The sequence below is a fragment of the Eptatretus burgeri genome, chromosome 12 (genome assembly GCF_056783735.1).
Source record: "Eptatretus burgeri isolate ZD-2024b chromosome 12, Ebu_testis_v1, whole genome shotgun sequence".
NCBI classification, from domain to species: Eukaryota; Metazoa; Chordata; class Myxini; order Myxiniformes; family Myxinidae; genus Eptatretus; species Eptatretus burgeri.
In genome coordinates, this window is record NC_140972.1 from 57,936,139 (window position 1) to 57,954,039 (window position 17,901).

General features: G+C 42.5%; 1 protein-coding gene across 5 annotated transcripts in view; it reads left to right on the forward strand.

Moving 5' to 3' along the window:
- The window catches only part of LOC147015691 (exportin-7-like), a 297,528-nt gene that overhangs the window by 174,021 nt on the left and 105,606 nt on the right, over nucleotides 1-17,901 (forward strand). For all 5 annotated transcript variants that reach the window (XR_015049793.1, XM_085848087.1, XM_085848088.1 and 2 more), the window contains 2 exons: nucleotides 1,835-1,942; nucleotides 4,308-4,390. Coding sequence is in view for 4 of the 5 variants with exons in the window: in XM_085848087.1 (XP_085704213.1) it covers nucleotides 1,835-1,942; nucleotides 4,308-4,390 (191 nt within the window). In the remaining variant the exon portion in view is untranslated. The remainder of the gene's footprint in view (nucleotides 1-1,834; nucleotides 1,943-4,307; nucleotides 4,391-17,901) is intronic.

Consider the following 17,901-nt stretch of genomic DNA (forward strand, 5'->3'; position numbering starts at 1 on the left):
CAACTGTGTCTGAGGTTGTAAGTATGGGGATTTGCGATGGTGCAACATCAATTTCGCTCTACTTATTATTATTGCTAGCAAATACTACCTGTCGCTTCGCTGACAGGACTACTAAAGAGAGATGACGTGGGAGAGGGAGAGAGAGGACATGGGAGAGGGACAGAGTACGTGGGAAGGGGAAGAGGACATGGGAGAGGGGGAGAGGAGGAGAGGATGTGGGAGAGGAGGAGAGGACGTGGGAGAGGGAGAGAGAGGACATGAGAGAGGGACAGAGGACGTGGGAGGGGGAAGAAGACATTGGAGAGGGGGAGAGGAGGTGAGGACGTGGGAGAGGAGGAGAGGACGTGGGAGGGGGTGGAGGACATGGGGGAGAGTGAGGAATGGGGTGGGAGAAGGAAGCCTCACCACAAGTTGCAGAATCTGATTGACTTAATGTATTGAAGGGGGAATGCGTTCCTGACAAAAAAAAATTGCCTTTTTTTGTTTTTTCATGATGAGCACCCCATTAATTATCTTCAAAAGGGGTATTTTAATTTACCCAAATTCCCAGTTTTCATTTGTGCACTCCCTTGGAGTTCCCTTAGTGTGCATGCAAAGTTTCAGGCCACGAGGTTTCATGGTTTTGCAGTAATGGGGGACATGCATGCGCATACACACACACACACACACACACACACACACACACACACACACACACACACACACACACACACACACACACACACACACACACACACACACACACACTTATTATAGATTACTAGAATGGAGTGGCCAGGGGAAGGGGGGGGTTAATTTATTGTCCTAATTCAACCATGTATTTCAAAATACCTCTCTCTGCATAATTGAAAACACCTCACTGTATTGGAAAACATGGGGACAGAAATACTTTTCTGTAAAGGGTGTGGGGACTTGTAATGCCCTCTCCCACCTGGAGCAGTGCTACTCGATAAACATTTACATAGCAAATTTGCTTCCTCCTTATCCCTCCCCACCCCCTTAAGATCACCGGCAAAGATACAAACATCCTGATGCACTAATTGGAGTCATGCTGATCCGATGTATGCCTGGTGTTGGATTAATGGTTCGGGTGGTGGGCTTAGGATCCGAGGATCCCGACTTCAAATCCCCCTCGGCTGTTGAATAGATACCAGGTGGGGTTGACTCGACCTGTCATCCTTCCGAGTTCGGCAAAATGAGTGCCAGCTTGCTGGTATCCTGCGTCGGAGTGGCGACCTGTCCAGGATTGTGCCCAATAGCCAAGGAGATGCTAAGGCAGCACCAGTGTATGGTCCCAATGGATGGATGGATGAATCCTATGTAGCAAGTCTGGATGTAATCGGCCCAGAACTGGAAGTGAAGTAGCGCAACAAATACACACACAAACAAACACCGGTCCTTGAATTATAGTAAGGATCCCAACGCTTTATTAATAAATAAAAAACACATCAGAATATTGTAATCGGCCCTGTCTATATGTGTGTCTGCCGCGCTATCTCTTCCTAAATGATTGTGCATAGATTCACCAAACTTGGTAGTTATGATCACCACATGCCAAGAAGATGCGAGAGCAGTTTTATTTTTGTTCCCTGCCCCCTGTTGATGGCGTGCCATCAACTTCACCCTAGTTATTATTATAATGGAAAAATCGATTTGTTGGATTCTGAATGTATTTATTTTGCATGCTTTACCTTTCCTTTTACTGTGTAAAATGGGTCATTGCTTTGATCGCCACTTGGCGTGTGTGCGTGTGTGTGCGTGCGGGTGCATGCATGCGTGTGTGCCTATGCTTTGGACTCTCTCCTGTGATTTTTCTTGAGTTTTCCTGGTGCAGTTACCCACGATACATGCCCGTCTTCTTAAGAGCCATTGAACTTTGGTACCTTGAACCATCTTGCACCACGCCCATTCTCAAGCTCATGGCTGAACTTGTTCAGAACAGGTGAGTCTGAGTACGGAATATTGTCAAAGCTATGAAGTCATCCACTTGCCCTGTACATTGTTTGCAGAGCCTTCTCCGAATTGCATTGCTGAGAGGGATTTGAGAATTGTGAGGGAGTTGTGGTTTTTGAGGCTTGAAATAGGATAAAGCACAATTTGCATAATTGTTTTTCAAGATGGCAGGACAACAGGGTCGTGAATACCAGATAATTTACGATTGTCAAAATAAATGTTCGCTATTTGTTGACCAAGTCGTGTCGACCATGGAATTTTGAGCGACTCTTTTCAAGAACGATGTTTGCTGACTTTTTGACGCATTGGTATCCCTCCATGCTTGTTAAGTTCTCTGCCTGTGGCTTGCACGATTCTTTCCATGCCTGGCTTTTTTGGGCTCTCCATATGGGCAAATGGGACACAGTCTTGATGGTGTCTTCTCATCTGATATCCCAGTGATGCTGATGGTACCCCAAGACAAAGCACTTGATCCAGTGCTATTTTTCTTCTTCATCTTATGAAAATGCTGGAATCTTATCAAAATTCTTCTTTTCCCATTTTTCTAATTATTCCACCTCAGACCGATTGGTTCCTCATTCCATTGTTCGACTGGCAGCAGCTGCTTCCATCACAGTTAACTTTGGCAGAAAAGTACAAATCAGAAGTTGGACCAGTACCTGGAACATGATCTTTAATCTAGTGTAAGTCTCGCGTTCTAACATTGTCCCTCAGGAAGGGCCATCATGCTTCTCCGCTCATCCACTTCTGTGGTCAACCTTTGGACGAAGCCAACCCTCATGCTTATGGACCTCACCGTGATGTTTTTTTTGCTTCAGACCACATTTCCCAACTGGGTTGCAAGTCCTGATTATGCTTTCACTGTTAAGCAACGTGCTTCTTTGGATCTCTGAACAATACAGCCAAAAAAGCATTTGCATGTGCTAAAAAGGGAAATTGCTTTCTCTTGTGGGTTGATAGACCATCATCTCACTGCTCACTCCTGCATCCTCTAAAGCCTAAAACACTGAAAATCATTGGCATTCCCTGTCAAGAGGCATAAAGCAAAAGCCCCCTCACCTGTCTAATCACTGTAGACAGGTAAGTTGGCTGTTTTTGTTTTTTACCAGGTGGACAGAGGTTATGTTTTCACCCTTGTCTGTTTGTTTGTCTGTTTGTCTGTGAGCAGGATATCTCAAAAAGTTATGGACTGATTCGGATAAACCTTGGTGGACGGCTTGGGTGTGTGACAAGGATGAACTGATTCGATTTTGGTGAAGATCCGAATCCGGATATGAGAGAATTTTTGCAGTATAGCATGCTGTTTCAAAAAGTTATCGACAAGTTATCACAAAACTAGGTGGATGATTTGGTTAGGTGATGAGAACAAGCCTATTCGATTTGACTTCAGGTCCGGATCCAGGTCCTGCCTGTCAGTGGGATACAAAATGCAAACTGTTCAGCCTAGCAGAGATATGCGCTCTACCGAGTACAATTCTCGTTTCGTTTTTACTTTTTTTGGTGGGGAGGGTGAGTGGATCACGTCTTCTGGTTGTGCACCCTTCCAATATGAATGGAACCATCCAGAAAGCCCATTCTTTTTCACCTTCCAAAATCCAAGCTCTCTGCTTACCTGCACTCTAATTTCTCTCTTTCCCACGAATAGTTGAATTGTTTCCCTGCATCTGTCTGATCATGCTCTTTCCACTGGTGTTTTGTGGTTTCAGCTCACCATCAATCTCATGTTTTGTATTTCTACTTGCATCACTTTTACTCTCATCAACCCTCCTTCCGAAACCTGCCTCTTTGTTTCAGACCCTGACTGAACATTGTCCAACATTCCTATATCCCCACGGCCCTCCTGTGTTACTTTTAACCCTTTCATATTCTGTAAAGATGCTTGGACAACTGTATTCCAAAAACACTGTACATAAAAGATAGCGACTTCGCACAGACATTATCACGACGTGCGGAAAACAGCAGCCAGAAACTAAATGCTTTGTGCAGTGACCATTGGAATTAGATTTGTTGCCACAACCGACATTATATTCGTACAATTGGAGGTTTCAATTATGATCACAATGCCGTGTATTGCTTGTGAAGGAGATTCGGAAATGAGAATGATAAAAATTATCACCAATTTTACTTCTGCAGAGTGGAAACGAAATTTGCCTATTTGGTGAGAGGAATTGATATGGACTTCACGTCCCAAATATTTAATTTTTATTTTATTTTTGACGTGTGCGTTTTGGGACTTGGAGGAAGATAGTCAAGCCAAAAATAATCAAACTTCTTGGTTTAGTCAAGGTAATTTACCCCAAGTAAAATATCCTGTTAGATGCTTGATATGAAGTCACCTCCTCATTGTCCTACAGGTCACAAAGGCTACAGTTTGATGTCATCTCGCCCAATGGGATTCTGCTGTTCAGGGAAGCCAGCAAGATGATAACCACATATGGTGAGCACTGTAGCCACAGGGAATTGTTCGATGATGGTATTTCACATTACATTGTCCAACACGGTTTGTGTTTTGCATATTTATTTCCTCTTTTGATCCATCTTTATCAATCAGCAAAGTTGCACTCTCTTATTTTCCCAATCTTCACTAGTCTATGGCTGTGCAAAATAGTGTCACAATTCTTAAACCTCGCCCTTTGTGCACCTGGTAATGGAGGTTAATGTTTATTCAATGCAAGTTTCTTGCTATCCTAAGCAATAAAAACAACTGTAGCAAGATATTGATGTTGCTTGAGAACCACAAACCTTTTTGGGGGGATTTCCTATCTCTCAATATATCCACCTACTGACCTATCTTTCTTTTTTGGTTGAAATGAGTAAATTTTTGTTCTTGTACTTCCATTACTTGAATCAATTGTGTCCTTTGGGAGAGGTCTCAAAGTTTAGAGTCTTGAGTTTAGGAAAGAAGAAACTTGAGTCCAAGTTCAAAAGTGTATAGCTGCAATCTTGTGTCTCAGCATTATAAACTCTCTTTTGAAGCACATCTTTTGAAGGCATTTGTTTCAGCACCAGGCTTTGGGTCTCAGCCAATGTCTTCCATTAAAATTGGTCAGAAAACGGCGCAATGTCTGTCATGGACCACATGCTTCACCTGTAAAATAGCTAGCTGCCGCCTGAGTTATGAGTCTGTTGTCTGCTTTGAGCAGGGACACTTTGCCAGGACGAGTCTGACGTAGCTCATGAAGATGGATATTAGTGCATTCTTTTACGTATGATGCTTCACTAACTATCAAGGTGGTATCAGTGCCCAAGGCATGAAACAGTGTGAGCACTTGCATTCACAATGGTTTTCTTTGTGGCAATTAAACTTGCCCACTCTTGCAAGAGTCGTGTTTTTGAACTAGCATTGTAGTAATTTCTCTGTCTCTGTTTTGTCTCTTGCTGTGTGTGTGTGTGTGTGTGTGTGTGTGTGTGTGTGTGTGTGTGTGTGTGTGTGTGTGTGTGTGTGTGTGTGTGTGTGTGTGTGTGTGTGTGTGTGTGTGTGTGTGTGTGTCTTTGTCTCTCTGTCTCTCTGTCTCTCTGTCTCTCTGTCTCTCTGTCTCTCTGTCTCTCTGTCTCTCTGTCTCTCTGTCTCTCTGTCTGTCTCTCATTCTTTCCCTGTGTTTTTCCTCAAAGGACAGTTGGAAGGTATACTGATAGTTTGGTGGACAAGCAGATTGATTTCAAACTGAAAAACAACTTTGGTATGGAAGAACAATGACAGAAGATGACAGAGACTGTAAGAGATATTGTCGACAGGCACAGGAGACAGCAAAAATGGTTTGAAAGTTTGAAGTGAAGAGCAAGACGGGGCCAAATTTGGGATGCAATTTCATGGATGGGAGGAAAGGTGATTGTGTGATGGCAGGCAGAATTATTTAATCAATGGTTGGTAAGACATATTGGACTATGAGATGACCTTAGTGACCAGATGGGTAATTTCATGACACACTGTTCAAAGCACCTTTTTATTGAGCTATTTTTAAAATGTAGTGGATGGGTGAAGAGTTATAAGAACCTGGACAATCTCTTGTGGCCTGTATTGCATGCTGGTAAAGAACGCTCAGTTTGAATCCCATGTCCCATTATAATTCGTCTTTTTTATTAAGTTGTGTTTCACGGTGTTCTACTATTCCCACGAGTCACATTTGTTTCATTCTTTCCTATTCCTGCTCTCAAATGGCATTACGAATGGTATAACTTTTCTATCACATAGCACCGTTTTTGTTAATGACATCATATGCACACCAATGTACGGCAGGTAACAGACATTGGTGTCTTGATGTGGTCGCAGTTCAGCTTGGCATCACATTTGTAAATTACAACTTTAGATGCTTTGCTTATTTTCTCCAATGATTCCCACAAAGAGTTGCAAGCCACGAATTTTGGGTATTCCATAAATCTTTGTCAATTATTGCAACACAGAGGCCTTTGGAGATCTCATTTCAGCATGCTTATCCCTCTTCCCTCGTCTGTAGAATTTCTTGGTTTTCTTGGTCTTTTTCCTCCAGGATATCTTCTGCCCACTGCTACCTCATGGTCTCTCCCTTGTCTGCTTTGTTACTGCACCTGCTGAGACCTTATCCCCCCTTTACCTGCAACTCTTCTCCATGTACTGCTTTGATGCACCCCCAAGTGCTTTTCTTTTTCTTTTCTTTTTAATGGAAAGTGCCCCAAACAAGGCATAAAGCCACTCTTGGTAAGTGGCTAAGGGAAGGTGAGATAAGGATAAAACAAAACAAAATATAACTAGAAGGGCACTCGGTAGACCGCATACCTCTGCCCCGTAATGCCTGATCCAGGAGAACATATCTGGTCCAATACATTTTTGAAATATCATGCTATATAATCGTTCTTGGCCCCATCTCTCAATGGTGAAGAATGACTTGAAAAATCTAGTTGCTGGATCCAGATTTGGATCTTCACCAAAATCGAATCAGTTCGTCCTTGTCATACACCCAACCTGTTCACATTTCATCAGGATCTATCAACAACTTTTTGAGATATCCTGCACACAGACATACAGACAGACAGACAAACAAACAAGAGCAAGTGGTGCCAGGCACAACAAATCCCACCCATTTCAGGCATAAAGATATTTTGGGGATCAAATTTAAATTTGATACATCCTTAACCTGAATGTTGATTATAAGGAATAGAATAAGGAATATTTTAGTCTTGGTTTGAAGTCAATTAAACCATTTTTGACGAAGTTATGACCATAAAATGATTTTGACCTTTCAAGGCCATGTAAGGTCAAAGGTCATGGTGTCAAATGAAAGCCAACAAAGGAATTGATATATGTCTTCCATAGTAAACACGCATATTCCTAACCTTTTTGATTTATAATGGAAAATATGTAATTTTGACCGATGACCATGACCCCCAAAACTTCGGACCCTACCGATCTTCACAAATATGCATTTTCCACGATAGGAATGGGTAGGATTATAAGTGACAAATAGAATAAGGTTCACTATAAGCTTAATTTGAAGTAAATCAGATCATTTTTGACGAAGTTATGAGCGAAAAACGATTTTGATCTTTTCTTGACCTTGACCTTTGATCCAATTGGACCCAAAAGTTAATGGGGTTGTCCAAGGTTCATTGCCCACCTTTGGATTAAATTTGATAGTGTTTGCTAAAGCCGTTTTGCCGTAAAGTTGCTAACAGACAGACAGACAAATGAAAAATCGTGCTTAGCACGACACTTGGCGAATTAGTTGACCTTTCCGTGTTGTGGTCCAAGCTGTAATGTCATGGAATGTGTGGTGTTTATTTGTTCGTACATTCAGGGGTTTCCTTATTTTTTTGGAGTAGGAGGCTACCATTAAAAAGTAGCAGGTTACCATCACCGCGAGCGAAGCAAGCGCAGCTGTATGGCTGGGGTCCAGGGCCCGAGACGGGCCCTGGAAGCCGGAGGATCCTAGATGGCTGGAGATGCATTCCAGCATGATTTCTGACATGAAATACTTCTCATATTTTCATGGTGTTGGGGTGGAAAACTCCACAAAAACAGGTGTTTTTTTTTCTTTCATTCATTTTATGCATATTTCCCCTCTTCGATTTCATTTTACTTTGTTAAATATTGTTTATTATTATTTTATTGTGTTTTGTTTTGATTTAATAAACAGCTCAAACTAATAACTTTAGACTAGTTATTGTTTGAAAATGAATGATAAACATGTATTTAACTTCACTCGTTTTCTGATCATTTCTTTATTCGATGTCAGCAAGCTTCAATCAGTCAACCAATCAAACAGTCTAAGTGTGAATACTGCATCAGTCACAATCCCAATTTTGTTAAACTTCCACCTTACATTATCCGCCAATATCGTGTTGTTATACCGTCAAGAAAAGCTCGCAAGTCTATGGTACACGCATGGACCTGCGGTACCAGTATTCAGTTGGCCAGTTCACAGCTGCTCGTACTTGGCCTTCACTTCAGTGAATAAACGGCGATTTTTAGTTCAAATAACCACGAATAATAAGATGTACAAAAGCTGCTTTAAGCTTCGAGGCTAATCTACTATATAAACGGCAGTCCTTCTGTCTGTCTGTCTGTCTGTCTGTTTGTTTCTAACCAATAAGCTCCTAGACCAGTGAACCGATCTTGATGAAGCTTTACACACATATAGACCTAACATTCAGCTCCAGGATGTGCTAAGTGGCTTTCCATAAAAATGAAAAAAATATATTTATTAAAAATATATATATATATATATATATATATATACATATATATATATATATATATATATATATATACATATATATATATATATATATATATATATATATATATATATATACATATATATATATATATTTCCATTTAAAAAAAATAAAATGGCTTTCGAATAGTGCGCCGGCGTATTAATCGTAACAAAAGGCTTCATGGTTAAAAACGCTCGGGTTTTTTGAAATACAAAATGTTCGTATTCGTTGACTTTTTAAACATACACATTCTCCTCCTGTTATTTGAATTCATGAACTGCACGCGCACGGCAACAGCTAACTGCTGATAGATCTGCTCATGAAAGAGCCAGGCAAGCGGAGTCAGCTGTGGAGAGAGAGAGAGAGAGAGAGACAGACAGAGACGTCTTACTGCTGATAGATCTGCTCATGAACGAGCCAGGCAAGCAGAGTCAGCTGCAGAGAGAGAGAGAGAGAGAGAGACAGAGACAGAGACAGAGACAGAGACGTCTTACTGCTGATAGATCTGCTCATGAACGAGCCAGGCAAGCAGAGTCAGCGAGAGAGAGAGAGAGAGAGAGAGAGAGAGAGAGAGAGAGAGAGAGAGAGAGAGAGAGAGAGAGAGAGAGAGAGAGAGAGAGAGAGAGAGAGAGAGACACAGAGAGAGAGAGAGAGAGAGAGACAGACAGACAGACAGACAGACAGACAGACAGACGTCTTACTGCTGATATATCTGCTCATGAACGAGCCAGGCAAGCGAAGTCAGCTGCAGAGAGACAGAGACAGAGACGTCTTACTGCTGATAGATCTGCTCATGAACGAGCCAGGCAAGCAGAGTCAGCTGCAGTGAGAGAGAGAGAGAGAGAGAGAGAGAGAGAGAGATAGAGATAGAGATAGAGATAGAGATAGAGATAGAGATAGAGATAGAGATAGAGATAGAGATAGAGATAGAGATAGAGAGATAGAGAGATATTCGCCTAACTGCAAATAGAGCGTCACACCGACGGGCAAGAGAAGCACAAAACTCACGTTCCAGCTTTCTCGGTCCGGGTTTTGGCAGGACATCAAGGACAGTTGCCACTGCTACGAAAAACATTGAGTGGCTCAAGGTCGCCTTCAACTATGACCTCTCTAAGGATTACGGCAGCATAAAGCCTTCCTTCCATAAATCTGAGGAATAAAAGAAGCCTTCCTAATTTTCTCCATACAACTAATGCCTCAGTCTAACTAGCGTGAGGAAAATAGGGCAAATTTCCCAGGTATTACCGGGTACTTCAGCTAGTGATTGATAAGACCAACCTAAATACTCCCTCCCCCCACCAATCAATCAATCTCCATCTCTCTCTCTCTCCCCCATCTCTCTCTCTTCCCCCCCACCCATCTCTCTCTCTCTCTCTCTCTCTCTCTCTCTCTCTCTCTCTCTCTCTCTCTCTCTCTCTCTCTCTCTCTCTCTCTCCCCCATCTCTCTGTCTGTCTGTCTCTCCATCTCCCTGTCTGTCTGTCTCTCCATCTCCATTTTATGATGGACTAGTGTTGTCTTAACCAACCACTGGTCATTATATGATGAAAGAAATACTGAAGTGTGGTTCTGCAATCACCCTCCGAGTAATCACCCTCCGCTCTATCGTACCTAAGCCTTTGTAGAAATGTGAAAGATAATATTAAGTGATCCCCGACCCCATTCCTTTGTGGTGTGGGGAAGTGTTTTCGGCCCCCACAAAGAAAATGGCAAAAAACAAACAAACTTGATTTCTTCAAAACTAGTACTAATGCCCGGCGTTGCTCGGGCTAGCAATAAAGCCCGGTGTTGCCCGGGCTTTCTTGCAAATCTCCTGAATAGCTGTTAGCGGTTAGCTGTTAGGGTTAGGGTTAGGGTTAGCTGTTAGGGTTAGTGTTAGGGTAGCTAACCCTAACAGCTTTGCGTAGCGGAGGTAAACAGCGCCCGGGGCAAAGTGGAAATTTGCATCCCCCGTAGGCCTTAAACTTGAGTGGATTTGAATGGAAAATCCCATAAGGGATATTGATTTATCGATTTTTTTCGAATATCGGAAGTGTTATGGAAAAAATTTATAGCCAATGACCGAAGTTGGACCAAAAGCCATAATCGTACCGAATTTGAATGGAATCCGTTGGAGTTTGTGAAAATGCATCAAAACGAATTTTGAGGGGCCTCTTAAGGAAGACAATAATATCATTAGTATATGTGCCAAATCTTGTTTCATTTCATGCAGTAACAAAAATCTGATGGTGGAACAAAGAAAGGGGCGTGCCGAAATATTAATATAGATTCCAACAGCACCGGGTGCCCCTGCTAGTAACTTTATAAATTAAAAAGGCACAACGGGCGACCGTGTATTTTGGAGCCGCATCACTTGACAAAAGCTCAAAATGGACGAGGTGAAACACGTGTTTCGTTAAACAACAACAATGTAGCACTTGCGACAGTGCAAGTTTAGACCAATTACTGATGGCCAGAAGCTTACCTCCCATGTCTTTGGACTTCTTCGAAAATCCAAAGTCAAACAGGGATTTTCGTTTCGATGCCATCGTTTCGGCACCGAAACTGCGAGGCCTACAAAGTTTATTTTCTTGAGGGCATTGCTGTATGGAATCAGGGTATCAGGCCAACAGTCCAAAACGAGGCTAAAGCAGAGAACTCTCCATTGCAGGAGGCGTGTTTTAGCTACTTGTGTTATTTTTAACCTCCGCCATCGAAGATGGACGGAGGTTACTGTTTTCACCCCTGTCTGTTTGTTTGTGAACAGTATTACGGAAAAACTCCTGGACGGATTTCGACGAAACTTGATGGGGGGATTAGGTATGGTCCAAGGATCATGCCATTAGATTTTGGACTTGGTCCAAAAAAAATTTTTTTTCAAAAAAATTACGATTTTGTTTGAAAAATATTTGAAATATATATATATATATATATATATATATATATATATATATATATTGCATTTCTACATGTTTTAAGTGATTTCCAACCCCCCCAAAAAATTTGTTAGAGAAAAAAAAAAATTTTGCAACTTTTTTTTCAAAAAAAAATTCGATTTTTTTTTTTTTGGGGGGCATTTCTACATGCGCGTCGATCTAGCTTAGTTTATTTAATCGTGGTTCAGTAGAGTCTGATCCGTTTTGACCAACAATGAATAGGATATCAGGTTCACTTAAGTGACCCAGCAGTATTGGCGGTGGAGGTTTTGCACTCAACCGAGTGCTTCCCCTCTAGTTAGTTCAGTGTTGTGCTATACCTGGCGAGAGTACTAACAGTAAAAGTAAGCCCGCTTTTATCGAAATACTCATGTGTTTTCGTCTCGGATTTCAAAACAGGGTGTAGAGATTTCGTGGTGACAAAAAATAATAATAATAAAAAAAAAAAATAGAAAAATCGGCACTGAAGTAGGCGGTGACCTTTGACATTTTTTCTCTGAGTATACGGCTGCGGGTCGCCGGTAACCGGCTTCTAAGGAAACCCCTGTGTATGTTTATATGAAAGTACATCTGACGATCATAGAAAAATAGCAGGGCTGGCCTGACCTCCACCAAATTTTGCATATGTGTTGGTAGTACCCAGGGTAACCCCCCTATACCCCCTATCACGATGGGTGTTGGGGGGGGGGGGGAGATGACTTACCAATGCTCTCGAAGGAGCGGGTGATACTCGTATATAGAAACACGAGAAATATCTGTGGATGAGACTGAGAGATGTCGAGCTCCCATAATTTCCTGTTGATACAAGTGAGACCACAGAGGATATATGAGAAAAAATACACACACACAGGTAGATGCTTCTCAATTTAGCAGCACATGCAAAATGTAGTATAATTTACCTTGTGTTCCTAGGACCACACAAAATATATTTCTACAACAGCCCTCAAAGCTCCCAAAGCTTCCCACCCCCCCCCCCAACATGATTTATAGCAAACTAGCAGGGTCATTAATAAAATGACGCGACGTCACAAATAACAATTATCAGGCGCTTTTCACCTTTTTTGACGTAACGTCGTGACGTGCGATTATGGCGTGATTTGATCCCAGACTATTTCAGCAAGATTGGCTATCACGTGTTAAAATTTGAGAACAATTGCTTCAGTAGTTTCGGCTCCACAGGAGCGTAAATATATTTTTTAAATGACATCAATAGGCAAAACTTTGACGTCATACGCTTGCGAAAACTATGCGTAATTTGTAATAAGATGCATTTAGTAATAATTTTGATATTTGAATGAAGTTTAATTTGGCATCAACCGGAAGTCGTAGCGACTTGAGGTAGGTCGTAGGTTGTAGGTCACTGAGTCGTAGGTCACTGAGTTATGTCTAAAATTGTGTTTTCACATTGTGTGACGTCAATTCGTGACGTTTAGTCCGATTAAGACGGGATTTGGACGCGGACCGTCTCAGGTGGATTGCCTATCAGGTGTAAAAATTTAAGAACGACTGGTCCAGCCGTTTGGGCTGTAGATGACCGGACAAACAAATAAGCAGTCATAGACTGGTACTTACGAAATCGTCAACTTGACCTCTGACCTTGTCTAATAAAAGCTCTCTTGAGAAGGTAGCGATGCAAACCAGAAGTTTCTACGATGATTCTGTACCAAACCATCAAAAATCGTAACGTCGACCGAAACAAAAATCTCCATTTCTCCATGCAATTATTTTATCAAAGTCACAAAACCGTAATATTCGGCCATCCACCAACAATCTTTACATAATCCGACGGCTCAGCGAGTCAGGCATGCGGCGATAACCTTTATTGGGATAAAAAATGACTTTTAAACACCATCTTTATCGAAAACACCGTCAGCGCGCACACGCAAAACCTTTACGTTGGTCAACGACGCGTCTGCTCGAGCGCACTGCATCATGGGACGACCCGTGACGCGTCGAGTGAAATATTTTTTATACAATCTTAAAACATCTCCAAAACATCCGATTTTTATCAGAATTTCGACAACCGAGTTTTAAGCGTCCTAAGCGATCGCAAAACCCGAAGACAAAATTAAAATCGAAGTTAAAACGAAGTCGTAACGTCAAGCGAAGCAAAAATACTCCATTTCTCCACATTAATTTACGGAATTATGTTTGACCTCACTGTGACCTTGACCTTTGACCGATTTTGACCAAAATCTAATCAGCGCTAGCCATCACCCTCTTGAATCACGTGGTGTAATTTGACATTGGTAGCTTCTTCCGTTCTCGAGTTATCGTGCCTACAAACAAACAAACAAACAAACACACAAACAATCAAATAGAAACGGAAGTCATCAATATACTTATGAAATCTTTACATTTCGTAAGTAACAAACCAACAAACGGAACAGACCAACATACTTGACAAAATCTAAGATTTCGCCAAGTAACAAACAGACAGACAAACAAACCGGACGATTACAATATCCCGCTCCCTCCCTCTGGGGGGGGGGGGGAGGGAGACGTCGTGTGGAGCACGATACTTGCAAATTCTACCCCGCTCTCCAAAGATTGCCATGGATACATCAAATTGTCCATTTCATTGAGATTAAAATTGACAATCCGAATCAAAGCTCAGGTCAATCGTATGAAAATTTATGATTTTATAAGTCTGAACTTGATTTGACATTTGACCTGAAAAATTTTGGGTTTCCAAATTCATTGATGCACCATGCAATTTCTGCTTAATCTTCAGGTTACTCAGATGAAAATTGACAATTATGCAGTTGAAAATTGATGATTTTAGAAGTTTGACCATGAGTTGCCTTTGACCTTTTCACCTCAAAAATAGTTGCTTTCCCAATTCAGTGACGCACTCGTCAATTGTTCTTTAATCCTCAAGTCAATCGGATGAAAATTGATGATTTTTCAGATAAAAATAGATGATTTTAGAAGTTTGACCTTGAGTTGACCTTTTACCTATTGTTCTCAAAAAATAGTTGGTTTCCCAATTCAGTGATGCAATATGCATATCCTGTTCAAATTTCAACTCATTCGGATGAAAATTGAGGATTTTAGAAATAACACCTCAGTTTTTGACCTTTTCCTATGTTGACCTTTTGGTCTCTGTTGACCTCAAAAATAATTGGTTGGTTTAATTCAGTGACCTGAATTATATATTCTCTTCAAATTTCAAGTCAATCCAATAAAAATTGAGGATGTTAGAAATTCCACCTTAGTTGTTTATCTTTGGCCTATTTTGAAGTTTTGACCTCAAATAATAGGCTTTTTCCAGGTTGTGAAGAACTCTACCAGGTGGTGAAGTTTCGTGAAGACCGTTTTAAAATTGTGACCTTGAGGGCGATAGAATAACAGAATAACAAACTCGACTGACTTGAAAAATCAAAATGCCTTTTGACTGAAAATTTTGCATTTTGAAAAAATGCATTTTGAAAATGAAATTGACTGACAATATACTTGAAAAATCTTCGATTTTGCAAGTAACAAACAGACAGAGAGGGGTGAAAACATAACCTCCTTCACCTTCGGTAGAGGAGGAGGAGGAGATTGGGACCATACTCTGTGCAGAGCGTTGGTGCTGCCTAAGCAGTATCCTTGGCTATTGGGCACAATCCTGGACGGGTCGCCACTCCGACACAGGTTACCAGAAAGCTGGCACTCATTTTGCTGATGTCGGAAGGATGACAGGTATCTTCTTGATAGTACCTTCCAAGATTGACCCTCAAGTACCTTCCTCAGAAGAAAGGATGACCTTTGGTGGCAGAGGTAATAAAAAGAAAAATAACAAGAAAACGTTTAAAGGCCCGGTCACACCTTGACGTTTTAGCCAGCGATGGCAACGTATTAAAATGTATGTAAAACGCTGGCTTACGTTGAACTTTTGATGTTTTTTTTTTAATATTCGGACGTATTCATAACGAGTTGGTCGTATGCATAACATATTAGTAATGGACACAGAACGTTTCGTTGTGTTATAGATAACTTATACCAACGAATGCTGAACCTGTTGTTGGCCTACACAACCTATGCCCAATGATAGTCTAACTTCGGCATAGCACGTTGCACGCATCGCCGACGATGTCGTGACGTAGCCTATTAAAAGGCTGACGCACAACGATTCGAATCATAACTGCCGTAGAAATGGAAGTGACAACATCGCGGTCACACCTTGGCGATCTTGCCAGCGTATGCCGACGTAAGAAAAATGTGTCTAAAACGTTGGGGGCACGTCAAATACGGTATGAGTAAGTTTGGTATACGTGAGTAGAACGCTAAAGTACGCTATCATACGTCGTAGTAAGTAGAGTACGTCAAGAAATTTTAAACATGTTCAAAATTTTACGACGTACTTGCCGTATGACACACGTTCCGCATGCGATGGGGATAAGTTTTACACACGATATGTGGACGCTTACACACGTCCACAAAGGCTACTTATAAGCTACTCATAAGTCGAAACACGTCGCGGTAATGTCTTTTTTATGCGAAACTTATTTCTAACTTATGTTTGACGTGCTTTGAACCAATTCTTTACGTAGTCCCAACACACATCGACGTATGTAGACGTATTCCAATGACGTCATCCGGTCGACAAAAAAAAAAAATGAATGTGTTTCTAGCTTACAACTGCCATATACAGTCAAAGCTCGTTACTATGCCACCTCGCTTCTATGCCACTCTCGCTATTATACCACTTTTGCTCGGTCCCGACAAAATTCAATACAAAATAAATTTACTATGCCACCCCCTACTCTCGCTACCATGCCACTACTGTGTGACTGTTAAAAGGCACGAGTCGTGAAAAAGTCTGTATTGCGCAGTGCTCGATTATCACACTCACGTCCAAAGGCGAAGCGACGAACTACAGTCCAGCTGCGCACAACATAACTCAATACATACGCGCATAGTCAGACTGTGTCAAAACACGCGATTCTTCTCCCCGATGCCAGCCACAACAAGCCAATCACAACACGCACAACGAGACACAAAAAAGCGCGAGCACACACACAGACACGCAGGCACACGTACAACAGTGACATCATTTTTTTTCAAATTCAGCCCATAATGTCAGCTCAGAAACGCAAGCGAACAGACTTTACGCTGAAGGAGAAGAAGGAGATCATCGATGCTGCGAAGAAGGAGCCGAATCAGTCCAAGTTGGCCGGGGAGATTAGCAAGAAATGGGGCGTCGAAGTTAAGAGAACCACCGTGAAGGGCATTCTCAGCAAGAAGGATGCAATCGAGGCTGCAATCAAAGCTGGATTTCCATCGAAGCGCATGAAGTTGACGCAGGCTCACGACCCGAAGCTTGATGAGGGAGTGCTCATGTGGCTGAAGCAATCAAGAGGACAGGATGTGCCTGTCAGCGGCGATCTGATCAAGGAGAAGGCGATGAAACTGGCCGAGCTGATGCACATCCCAGACTTCATGGCGAGCGACGGTTGGTTGGGCAATTTCAAGAAGCGCCACGGCATCACGTTCAAGACAGTGCAGGGCGAAGCTGGAGCGGTGGATTCGCAATCCCTTCTTGAGTGGCAACAACAGGTTCTCCGGCCCTTACTCGGGCAGTTCTCCGCAGACGACATCTTCAACCTGGACGAGACTGGACTCTTCTGGCAGCTGCTTCCGAACAAGACCATGGCTTTCAGGGGAGAGCGGTGTACTGGAGGAAAGAAAAGCAAGCAAAGGATCACTCTTCTGGTTGGGGCAAACATGAGCGGCAGCGAGAAGTTCCCTCTTCTGGTGATTGGCAATTCCAAGAAACCCCGTGCCTTCAAGAACAAAGAGATCCCGGTCAAGTACAAGGCGAACTCGAAGGCGTGGATGACGGCGGAGCTTTTCGAGGAGATGTTGCGTGCGTGGGACGGACGACTCGGCCAGCAGGGACGCAGAGTGCTGGTCTGTCTCGATAACTTCTCTGGCCAGCCTCCCGAGCTTGAGCTGAACAACATCCAACTGGTCTTCTTCCCACCCAACACGACAGCCAATTCGCAACCAATGGATCAGGGAATCATAGAGAACCTCAAGCACCACTACAAGAAGCTCCTGCTATGCCGCCGGCTTGAGGCCATAGACGAGGGAAAGGAGTTCAAGTTCACGTTGCTCGACGCTCTACACGTCGCCCGGCGTGCTTGGGAGCAGGTCGGCAAGTCGACGATCAGTAACTGTTTCGCGAAGGCCAAGTTCATCGAAGAGGAGATCCAAACTGAGCCACAGGATGCGGAGCTGCCCGACATCTGGGAAGCTCTGCCTGCCGAGGAAAAGATGCACGAGAACGAGGAGATCGAGCTGTCTGACTTTCTCGAAGCCGACGAGCGCCTCGCGACTGGCGGGTATTTCACG